This window comes from Rhineura floridana, chromosome 10 (genome assembly GCF_030035675.1).
Source record: "Rhineura floridana isolate rRhiFlo1 chromosome 10, rRhiFlo1.hap2, whole genome shotgun sequence".
In the NCBI taxonomy this organism is placed as follows: domain Eukaryota; kingdom Metazoa; phylum Chordata; class Lepidosauria; order Squamata; family Rhineuridae; genus Rhineura; species Rhineura floridana.
In genome coordinates this window covers 16,344,662-16,356,967 of record NC_084489.1, presented here as the reverse complement: position 1 = coordinate 16,356,967, position 12,306 = coordinate 16,344,662, and the positions used below count along the sequence as shown (strand labels likewise).

Here is a 12,306-nt window from a genome sequence, read left to right as displayed (position 1 = left end):
GAGTCTGGCAACAAGGGAGAGGGCCTTCTCAGTGGTGGCTCCCAAATTATGGAATGATTTGTTTGACAAAGTGCGCTTGGTGCCAACACTATTATATTTTTGGCACCAGGTCAAGATTTTCCTCTTCTCCGAGGCGTTTTAGCATGTGTTTTTAGATTGTTTTTTAAAAATGTGCTTTTAAATTTGTATATTTGTTTTTAATATTTTTAATTGCTGTAAACCACCCAGAGAACTTTGGCTATGGGGCGGTATACAAATGCAATAAATAAATAAATAAAGACCATAATTAATCCTGATCTGGTCCTTGCAACCTTGCCAGCCAGCACAGAAGTACATGGAATGGGCTGTACATATAACATTATGTTAATAGCTTGGTTTGCGTGACACAGTAAGCCAAAAATTACATGCAAACACAGCCATAGTGACACTATAAGAAATTTTGTTACACAAATGTTCAGAATAAATGTTTATGCTAGTGATCAATTGGGTGACAGACATTATAGCCAGATCACCCTCACATCATATTTGTTTCTGCTGCAGTGGAGATTTTAAAGGCTAAACTAATCTCAGAACTTCTCTATGGAGTTGCAATGTGGGCCACAGACCTGCATTCCTCTATCAAATGGCTTCAGTCCTTATCTCTGCAATCTAACCTAGGTGCCCCAAAATGTATCGCTGGCTCAGTTCTCAGTCTGGAGGTCGGCCTTTACACACTAACAAACTGGCTTGGAGCCATGCTCTATTTTATTGGATCCGATTACTATACAGGGAAGCTGTGGAAGTGTAAGGTCATCTGACACTGAAGAACTTACACATCTCTCTATGGAAAAAAGCTCTGTCACAAAAGATCTCATTTGGCCTTTCTATTACAGAACTGTGTAGGCTGAATATTTGTACACTAAATTTTTGGTCAAGCAGATAATTCTGGATATTGATAGAGTATGATAGCCCTGTCAAACCGCTCCTGCTCCCCTATAGGCCCAGGACTAAATGTTTCCCCTAGCAAAGAATGTGCCCTTTATTTTGGGAAACTATTTGTGTGAAAGTATAGGAAAGCATTTTTTTTTCAGGCTAGGTTAATGTCATGCCCTCTATGATGATGGAAAGATACTTCCAAGGGACTCCTCATGATCAGAGACTGTGTCCATGTGGTTCTGGTGCTGTGGAGACTATAGTACACAAGCTTTTGTATTTTTATAAGGATACGAGGGACAGGCTGCATCCCATTTTGGAATGGTTTGCTGGTTGAGCTGATAGAGTTCTTTTGGAAATATGTTTAAACTGTAGTAGTCCTTATGTCATTTTAAATGTCTCCAAATTTTTAAGCACTGTTATTGGTACTAGGGCTAAAATGCTTGCTGATTAGCATTTTATAGAGCAACTGGTTTTAATGTTTGTTTAATTGTTTGCAATGGTCGTTGGATTAATAAACATATTCAAGATTCAATTAAATGTTTACCAGGCTGAGATGTGAAGTCAGGATCTCCTAAACACTATCCTATATTCTCTCATATAATCCAATCCCACATTATTCTTCATACAAAGTAACCACTAGCATCGTTGTTCCAGTATGTCACAATCAAAACATTATGATGATTCACTAATAGGCAAAAAACCTTGCGGTTTAAGAACGTACCTATAGCCCACAGATATTTCCATCAAACTTTAAAAAGCAGGGAAATTGGGCAGCTATAGTGAATGCACCAGGTAAGCAGGAGACCTGACCTCCTCTCTGAGATATTGGACTGCCCTACAAATTTGTCAGAATGCAAACACAATTTGGGTTGGTCTTTCACAGTCCAATCCACTTGCTGTGTAGCTTGGAAGAATTTGGTAACATGTGCCTCTGAGCATATGGTGAGTGGTGGCAACACCTGTCATCTCCAAAGACAGAGAATTATATTTTTGTATGTTTGTTGGTGTTCTTCTTACTTTGCTTCTTTCCTGTGTTACTAATGTTTCTACAGAGAATCTAAACTAGAAAAATTTATTTCCCTCATCATTCATCCTAGAAATCTGTGTCAAATTTATTTTATTAATTTCAAAGCCTTTTTATTGGTCAATGTCATATGATGGTGCAGACAGCCTTTTGTGTTTCAAACTGGAGGTTATGTTCTATTTCTATTTTGGGTTGAATCTGAACAGTTGAATCTGAAACTGCAGTTTGATGTAAAATCAGACTGATTACAATATGTTGCTACTTCAGCAATGACTCTTAGCTGTGGGAAAAAAGAGGATGCATGTTTTCAGCCTCCTATGTTTAAACCACTTCATTTAAGGCAAGGTTGGCACGGTCAATTAAAAACATAGAGCACACCTAGAAATTTGCTAGAATATATTTCACCTTCCACTGTCTTATCTTGTGCAAATTGAGATACTTCTGAGGTCCACTGGAGACTATTTTGCAGAATAGTGCCATTATTCCACAATTATGTTTGGAGTTTTTTTAGTGCTCTACTTCACATATTCACAGAAATAGAAACAAAAGAAAATGATTTCTTATAGGAAACTTCACTAAAATTGCAAAGTAAATCAGACATATTTAAAGTGACCATCTGAACTGTATCAACTGTCTCAATAATGTTGCTTCCTCCCTGCTAAAACAAGATCAGCACAGCACATGTCTTCTTTCTATTATTTGGGCTGATTGCGGGTGTTGCCACCACTCACCATATGCTCAGAGGCACATGTTACCAAATTCTTCCAAGCTACACAGGACTGTGAAAGACCAACCCAAATTGTGTTTGCATTCTGACAAATTTGTAGGACAGTCCAATATCTCAGAGAGGAGGTCAGGTCTCCTGCTCCCCGGTGCATTCACTATAGCTGCCCAATTTCCCTGCTTTTTAAAGTTTGATAGAAATAGCTGTGGGCTATAGGTACATTCTTAAACTGCAAGGTTTTTTGCCTATTAGTGAATTTCCCTGCTTTTTAATCCGGGAGGTAAGAAATGGGATCCTGTCCAAGTTTGCTGAGAATGGATTGATCATTTCCATGCTTATTGAGTTCAGTGGGATTTACTCCCCTGCAATCATACTTAGGATAGGTGAAACTGACCACAGGGAATGAGGAGAGGAAACACAGAGGGCAGGACTGGGATGGGAGCAGGCAGGATGGGGAGGGGAGAAGGACAGGTTTAATAATTTGCATGTTTGTTGAATTCAGTGCAATTTACTCCCGTGCAATCATGCTTAGGATGGGTAAAACTGACCAGGGGGGAGGGAGGGAGGGCTGGAGTGGGCAGGGGAGGAGGAAGAAGCAAGAGGAGGGGAGGAGTAAGGTAGAGGAGGGGCAGGAGGGGAAAAATCAGGTCTGATCATTTGCATGCTTATTGAGTTCAATGGGATTTACTCCTATGCAGTCATGGTTAGGATAGGAAAAACTGACCATGGGAGAGGAGGAGGGGAAGGGGGAAGGACCATATTGGAGGGGGCAAAGGGAGGGGGAGGGGAGGGCAGGTTTGATCATTTGCAAGGAAAGTCACTGCCTCTCAGCCTCAGAGGAAGGCAATGGTAAAACCACCTCTGAATACCGTTTACCATGAAAACCCTATTCATAGGGTCTACATAAGTCAGGATTGACTTGAAAGCAGTCCATTTCCATTTTCAAACATGATTGCACAGAAATAAATCCCATTGAACTCAAAAAGTATGCAAACAATCAAACCCACCCTCCCTTCTCCTCCCTCCTATACCATCCCTCTTGCCTCTTCCCTCCCCCTTCCTTTGACCCTCCCTCCCCATCTGTCTGGTTCAGAGCGGAAACCATGAGTCGGAGACAAGGGTGCAAGGAACTCTTGCTTTATTAACATAATTGCAAGCGCACTTGGAGGAAGCGGGTTATCTGGATCCATTTCAATCGGGCTTCAGGCCTGGACATGGGATTGAAACAGCCTTGGTCGCCTTGGTAGATGATATGACGAGGGCGTGGGATAGGGGCGAATGCCCTCCTTGATCTCTCAGCGACTTTCGATACCGTTGACCACGTTATCCTCCTGGACCGCCTGAAGAGGTTAGGCATGGAGGGCACTGTATTGCAGTGGTTCCATTCCTTCCTCTCTGGTAGGTACCAAAGAGTGGCATTGGAGGATGAGGTTTCGGATCCTTGGCCTCTCACTTGTGGGGTGCCACAGGGTTCCATCCTCTCCCTGATGCTGTTCAACATCTATATAAAGCCGCTGGGGGCAATCATCAGGAGATTTGGGCTGCAATGTCATCAGTATGCGGATGACACGCAGGTCTATCTCTCATTTAAATCTTCACCGAGGTTGGCTGTAGAAACCCTGTCCAAGTGCCTAGAGTCGGTGAGTGGCTGGATGGGAAGGAATAAGCTGAAGCTGAACCCTGACAAAACCGAGGTACTGTTTGTGGGAGACAAGGGAAGGCTGGGGGATGTGGACCTGGTGCTCAATGGGGTATGATTGCCCCTGAAAGACCAGGTCCGCAGCCTGGGGGTCATTCTTGACTCCCAGCTGACCATGGAGGCTCAAGTCTCGGCTGTGAGCCGGGCGGTGCTGTATCAACTCCATCTGATACGGAGGCTGCACCCCTACCTTCCCAACCATCTGCTCCCACCGGTAGTACATGCCCTGGTCACTTCTCGCCTAGACTACTGTAATGCGCTCTACGTGGGGTTACCCTTGAAAACGGTCCGGAAGCTGCAACTGGTTCAGAACGCAGCGGCGTGCCTGATTAAATGCAGCCGCCGGCGAGATCACATAACTCCAGTGCTGAAAGAGTTGCACTGGTTACCAGTTAGTTGCCGGTCCCAATTCAAGGTGTTGGTTTTGACCTTTAAATCCCTATACAGTCTCGGTCCAGTCTATCTGAAGGAGCGCCTCCAGCATCGTCAGGGATGCCGCTCAACAAGATCAGCCTCAGAAGACCTTCTCTCGATCCCACCGGTTAAAACAGCTAGACTGGTGAGGACTAGAGAGAGGGCTTTTTCAATAGTGGCCCCCACCCTGTGGAACTCTCTCCCAAATGATCTCCGCCATGCCCCTTCTATGATGAGCTTCCGCCGGGCCTTGAAGACCTGGCTCTTCAGGCAGGCTTTTGGGGTGGGTTAGGTTTTTACTGTTATGGTTTTAAATTTTAACGTTTTAATGTATTGTTTTATCTTGTACGTCACCCAGAGTGGCTGGACAACCAGCCAGATGGGCGACTAATAAATTTAATAAATAATAATAATAATAATAATAATAATAATAATAATAATAATAATAATAATAATAATAATAATAATAATAATAATAATAATAATGGATACACCAAAGGCTGAGCGCCTCATGGAAAAGACCTTATGCTAACTCACTACAAGTCCCTAACTACCCTCTAGACATGCTCTGCAACGTATGATGAAAGTTGACTCAACGCCCCATTCACAGCGCGCCAGTCTTAAATAGGAGAGGTCTTGGAGCATAATCTCTCACTCCTTCGCACACACGCGCTCTGCCGTGTCCGCTTCTCCCTACGTCGTGAGCACGGTGAAGGGGGGCGAGCCTCCACGGGCTCATCTGACAGAACAGGGTTCTCATCTGCAGGCGGGGAAGCAGAGGGCTGGGAAGCGTCGGGCGTCTCTAGGATACTGCTTGGCACAGGAGGAGTTACTGCTCTTTTGGAATCCTCCCCTAACGGCTCTGTGGGGGTGCTTGAAGGCTGAGCGCTGTCCCATTGAGGGGCAGGGCCATCCATGGGAACTGGCGGGGCGGCTAGCTCGCTCTCTTCCTCAAGGTCTGGGCTAGACTCAACAATAGCTGGATCATCCATGCCCGCTGACAGCTGAGGCGCCTGCAACTCATGCCTTCCCCCTCCTTGATCCTCAGGAGAGAGGCTGAGCTCAACACCCCTGGGCTCAACACCATCCCCAACCCCTTCCAATCCCCTCCTTCCCCCTCCCCCCTCCCTTTCCTCCTCCCCATGGTCAGTTTTACCTATCTTAAGCATGATTGCATGGAAGTAAATACCATTGAACTCTATAAGCCTCCCCCCTCCTGTCTGCTCCCCTCCCCATCCCCTGTGGTCAGTTTCACCTATCCTAAGCATGATTGCAGGGGAGTAAATCCCACTGAACTCAATAAGCATGGAAATGATAAATCCATTCTCAGCAAACTTGGACAGGATCCCATTTCTTACCTCCCGGATTAAAAAGCAGAGGCAAAAAACCTTGCAGTTTAAGAATGTACCTATAGCCCACAGGTATTTCTCTCAAACTTTATCAAAGCTTTATCAAATTTTAAAAGGAGGGAAATTGGGCAACTACAGTGAATGCGCCAAGGGAGCAGGAGGCCTGACCCCCTCTCTGAGATATTGTACCGCCCTTGAAATTTGTAAAAATGCAAACATAATTTGGGTTGGTCTTTCACAGTCCAATCCACTTGCTGTGTAGCTTGGAAGAATTTGGTAACATGTGCCTCTGACCATATGGTGAGTGGTGGCAACACCTGCAATCAGCCCAGCTAATAGAATCATGACATGTGCTGTGCTGATCTTGTGTTAGCAGAGAGGACGTAACAATATTAAAACAGTTGATATAGTTCAGATAGTCACTTTACATATATTTGGTTTACTTGGCCATTTTAGTGACGTTTCCTATAGTAAATCATTTTCATTTGCTTCTGTTTCTGTGAATATGTGAAGTACAGCAACACTTTGCAACACTGAAAAAAAGCTCCAAAAACAATTGTGGAATACTGGCACTGACTGTTCTGCAGAATAGTTTCCAATGAACATGAGGAGTGTCTCAGTTTGCACAAGATAAAACAGTGGGAGGTGAAATATATTCTAGCATGAGAGGAGAGAGATGTTTGTCATCAGGGGAGGGCTATTTCCACCTGCCTTACCCCATCCTCCAGCCCTGGAAGCCTTCAAATGCAGCTTCTTTCACAAGACTTTTTGGCCGTTTGGGTTTAGCCACAAGGGTCAGGGAGATAGAAGAGATTTTTATATCAGCTTGGGGGTTAGTTTTTAAATATTTTTGTTTTAGCTTTATATAATAGTGCTTATACCTTTTATTATATATTATTGTGCTACAGCATTTGGACTGTTTGTTTGTGTGAATCGCTTTGAGCACATATGTATTTGTGGAAAATGTGGTATATAAATGAACTGAATAATTGGAAAAAAATAATAGCAAAATTCTCTATGTTTTTAAATTGACCGTTTAAAACTCCTTAAGTGGAGTAGTGTAAGCATAGCAGGCTGAAAACATGCATCTTTGGCAGGCCAACTTTGTTTTTGCCAACAGCTAGAGTCATTGCTGAAGTAGCAACATATTGTAATCAGTCTGATTTTACATCAAACTGTAGTTTCAGATTCAACTGTTAATGCACTCCAAATAGAAATAGAACATAACCTCCAATTTGAAACTCAAAAGACTGTCTTCACCATGATATGACATTGACCAATAAAAAGGCTTTGAAATTAATAAAAATAAATTTGACACAGATTTCTACAATGAATAATGAGAGAAATATAATTTTCTAGGTGTAGAAGCATTAGTAACACAGAAGAGAAGCAAAGTAAGAAGAACACCAAGAAATGAACAAAAATGTGATCCTCCATCTTTGGAGATGGCAGGTGTTGCCACCACTCACAATATGCTCAGAGGCACATGTTACCAAATTCTTCCAAGCGACACAGCAAGTGGATTGGACTGTGAAAGACCAACCCAAATTGTGTTTGCATTTTTACAAATGTGTAGGGCAGTTCAATATCTCAGAGAGGAGGTCAGATCTCCTGCTTCCCTGGTGCATTCACTATAGCTGCCCAATTTCCCTGCTTTAAAGTTTGATAGAAATATCTGTGGGCTATAGGTACATTCTTAAACCTCAATGTTTTTTGCCTATTAGTGAATTTTCAATTATGCACGGTGCCATTCTATCAACTTTGTGGTGGCACTCAAAGAATAAACTCACTTCAGGTAAATAAGAGTTTCTTCAGCAAGCAAATAGTATGTTATTTCCATGTGAAAGTATATGAGTGTCCTAGCAGCCCAATTTCTATTCATGAGTAGTTTGTTTTTCAATATACTCCATGACTCAGAGATCATCAGCTAGGTATCTCTCGATTGTGCAAGGAAATAGAAAGTAAACAAAATCACTGCAAATGTCACTCCATTGAGAGCTAATAACTTGCTCTGAAGACTTGTGCATGTACAGCACATCTGGCCAGGAGTACTGGATTGCTTCATATTAAAAATGTCTCTCTGATTGATGTTGTAAGGTCACTTTCCCCCCCAAAATAATATTGCCCTGATTGACAGTTCTATTGAAAAGTCCATAGACAGAACAGAAGTGTCACTCCACCTCTTCTGTGTTTTTGTGCCTAATCATTTTCTTTATCTCTGTCATTCTTTCCGTTTATGCTTCTCATTTTACAAAAGCGCATCTCAAACAATAAACGTTTAAGCAAACACAAAATATACAACAAATCATCATAGCATACATAATATAATGCACAAAGATGAAATCAAAAACAAAACTGTGATCCAGATACATTTCCCTAGGTAACTGCACCTCCTGTCCTAGAACAATGCCTTCTTTCATTTAATATAGAGAGAACTTGTATTTTATGAGCCTTCCATAAAGTAGGAAGGAGGCCCAAAAAGCAAAAAAAAAAAAAAGTATACTTGCTGCTGAATTGTCTTTGGCTGATGCCTGTTTTTCTCCCGTTTCAAATATTACAGGACCTGAGAAAGAGGTATGAAAGCCCACTTTCTGAAAGAGCACTGGATTTTCCAAAGTGCAGTTAATATCTGAAGCCAAGTATTGTGTTTTTTTCCAGGTTACCAGTCTGTCTTGCCTAATCAACAAGGGTTCCAAGGACTCATGGGAATGCTACAGCCTCCCCAAAGTCAGAACCTAATGAATAATCAACAGGGAAATCAGGTGCAAGGCATGATGGTTCAGTACCCCGCCATATCGTCGTATCAGGTACCAAGCAACTATATGGAATGTCTTCATTTTGGAATTGTATATTGCCAAAATAAAAGGCACTACCATGCCATAGGAAGTCCACATTTATATATGTATTTTGGCTAGAAATTGAATTTAACAGTTACAGCAGAAAGAGCCTGAGAATTGTAGTTTTGTGGTAGTATCAATAATTCTTTATTGGAGATCTCTGGCCCTCTCAGAGTACTGTAACCCATCTGCTTCCTGGGAGGAAGCAATATACATTATAGTGAGAGATACAGGGGTGCTGCTAACCCATGGCTTTCACTGCATCCCTCTAGTAACATATTGCTGATGTAAGGTAAACAAACTTAATATAACATTGTATTAGCATTTTACTTCCTCTGCAAAAAGTCTGACAGTGAAGCAGAGCGTGGGTTTATGATACAACACAAAGACTGACTAGGGTTATTAAGCCAGGGCTGCATGCCCCTCCCTAACCCCTCCTTTCCTTCTGTTGTGTGCCAGCTTCAGTGCAAGGATCCCAGCTTGCACTGAGCCAGAATTCCCCATTATATCCAAACCATTAAACTCTGGTTTAATGTCAGTTAATAAACCAGGACTGCACCTGGCGTTCTGGCTTAATCTAAATCAGGATCTCTGTACTGAAGCCAGTGTGTAAGGGAGGAGTAAGGAATCCACATGTAGTCATGATGCTCATCTCTGGCTTCAAAAAGCAAGTTTTCCATCATGCAAAATCATGCTTGACCACAAAGTCAAAACAATATATATGGAACTGTTTTAGCCCAGAGGACCTCCATCAAGACTAGATGAGGATATCAAAGGAGGCACATTTTATCTAATGATATTGTCACAGTCTCCATTGCTGGTATATTAAAAGCATCAAAAGCACTGTGGGGACGGTGTCTCCCTTTAAGCCTCACTGCTTACATTTATTCCATAGTCCAGTATCCCTCACAAGCATGGGAAAGCAAAGACTGATCCCAGTACACTTGCTGCAGTAACTGTCATTCTTTCTCTGCAAGGAAGATTGTATGCTGTATCTTACCTTCTTCATTTGGATTTCTCCACCTGTTCTCTTTGTCACCTCTGTGCAGCAAACATGGAGGATTAATGTGAGCTTTAGTGTTCAAAACCTACCCTGGAACCTGTCCAGGCAGTTCCCCCACATCAGTTATCTGAAGTTCAATATGTCAAAGTAATAATTTGACATCACCACTCTAATAAAGTTCCTTCCAGTAAAAAAAAAAATGGAATTCAAATTGCTCTGTGGTTTTTTTTCTGTTATTAGAAGAGATAATAATAGTAAAATTGTATGCACAAAAGTATACACAAAAAGTATACACAAAAAGTATACACAAAAAGAATATAAAAAGCTATTAAAATATCATTAATAAAATATGGTTAATAAAATCAGTAACTGTTTCTATATAGCTTCATGTTTGCCACTAAACGGATTAGAGAAAGAAACCAACGTTTAATTCAGTTATGAACGATTTTCACTTTTTTAACTTGACCAAATCCTAACTTTTCTGAAAAAGGGAAGGAGGCAAACAACCTGTTTTTTACTCCTTATTTAAAACTGGTTTAGAGCCCAATGAAACCAATTGTAATTTTCAAATCTTAAAAGAACTTGTTTGACTAGTGGCTTTAATACCAACATTTAGGGACCATTTATTTGGATATCTTATCAGGTCTATTTAGAGTTATTCTGTCAATGCCAGTTTTCCGTTCTGCATTTCAACTGGTAGCTTCAGAGGTTTGTTCCATCAGATAAAACACCTTTCTTGCCCTTGTGCTATATTTGAGATACGAACCTCTGGCGCCTCCTCTTTTAATTTTTTATTGTGTGGTGGGCAAAAGAGTTAAATGGATTTCACCATGCTGTTTATAATGTCAATCTATGCAACCAGTAGAAAGACAAGGGCATCAGGCAATGGAGGTTAGGCACCTCCATTTAGGATCTCGGATAGTATTTATCATTTAAATGTCAGAAAAAGTCAGAACTTGATTTACTTCTCTGGGTGCTGCTTTTTTTTCTGGATCCCTCTCAAGTTCAAAATAACTGAGATGGAGGTATTAAAAAGTATTTTTGACTGTACATTTGAAAGCTGCACTAAAATCACAGGTGTACGCAATTCTGCATTTGCAGCTTGGGTTTTGTGCCACAATGCCAACACAATAAGCCTCTTCATACTTTAGTTCATACTTTAATTTGCTTCTTGTCTTTTAGGTGCCAATGACCCAGGGTTCTCAAGGACTGCCACAGCAGTCATATCAACAGCCAATCATGCTACCTAATCAATCAGGTCAAGGAACACTTACAGCCACTGGAATGCCCGTTTACTGTAATGTCATACCTCCTTCTCCGCAGAATAATCTCCGGTTGATTGCCCCACACTGTCCCTCTAATAATGTTCCAGTTATCTCTGCGAACTGCAGAACAAACTGTGCAAATATGAACAACACTGGATGGCAGGTCAAGTACTGAAACTGTGAAATCTTAGTACCAATATCTAAAGGTAGCTGTGCATTTTTTATGACAACTATCTCATGGCCTTCAAATAAAATGAGGAACACAACAAGAGTAATTGGTTGAGGGCATAGAGTCAGTGCTGCTGGATATATGTAAAAACAACAACAACAAAATGTAATAAGTTGTTTGCTGGTTAATGGTGCATATTTTTGTCATGTCTGCTAGGTATGCCTTTATAGCTTAGCTAGTGACATGAAATCATTGAGGTAAGATTTTTTCCTACCACTGAACACCACTGTGTAGATTATAATATCCCTAATTCAAATTAGTTTTGTACTTTGTGTTGAGTTTGTGAAGCGAAAAGTATTTAAAAATATATAATAAAACCACATTGTACCAAAGTTGTAATGGACATTTTTAAAAAAATAATGAATGGAAGGAATAATTTATATACACTATAGAGTTTTTTATGGATATCTACTGTATTGTAGTGTCAAATCACAATAAAGCTGCTTGACCTCATGAAGAAAGGTCAGCTTTCTACTATCTGTTTGGTTCTTTCTTTCTTTCTTTCTTTCTTTCTTTCTTTCTTTCTTTCTTTCTTTCTTTCTTTCTTTCTTTCTTTCTTTCTTTCTTTCTTTCTTTCTTTCTTTCTTTCAGGCCTTTTCATATGGTTGTATTTCATATTTCTAGCTAATCAAGAAGCCAGTCAGTAAAATGCCTTACTATTATTTTGTTGATAAAATTTCATTGATATGGGATTTAAAGACAAACAAGGGATTCCTTGGTATTATGGAACAAATGCACAGATGCTGCCAGTACTGCTTCTCATGTTAATTTTGAAAGGCACACTCTTTTCAGGATTCTCGGGAGGGATGCCTGTACCTAAAGAAATCTCATGCAAGAACTTAACAGT

At 41.0% G+C, this 12,306-nt stretch overlaps 1 protein-coding gene across 9 annotated transcripts in view; it reads left to right on the top strand.

Moving 5' to 3' along the window:
- The window catches only part of ARPP21 (cAMP regulated phosphoprotein 21), a 333,260-nt gene extending 321,415 nt beyond the window's left edge, over positions 1 to 11,845 (top strand). For all 9 annotated transcript variants that reach the window (XM_061586883.1, XM_061586882.1, XM_061586885.1 and 6 more), the window contains 2 exons: positions 8,784 to 8,932; positions 11,148 to 11,845. In XM_061586883.1, coding sequence (XP_061442867.1) covers positions 8,784 to 8,932; positions 11,148 to 11,405 — 407 coding nt within the window. In that variant the 3' untranslated portion in view covers positions 11,406 to 11,845. The remainder of the gene's footprint in view (positions 1 to 8,783; positions 8,933 to 11,147) is intronic.
- The last annotated feature ends 461 nt before the right edge of the window (positions 11,846 to 12,306 follow it).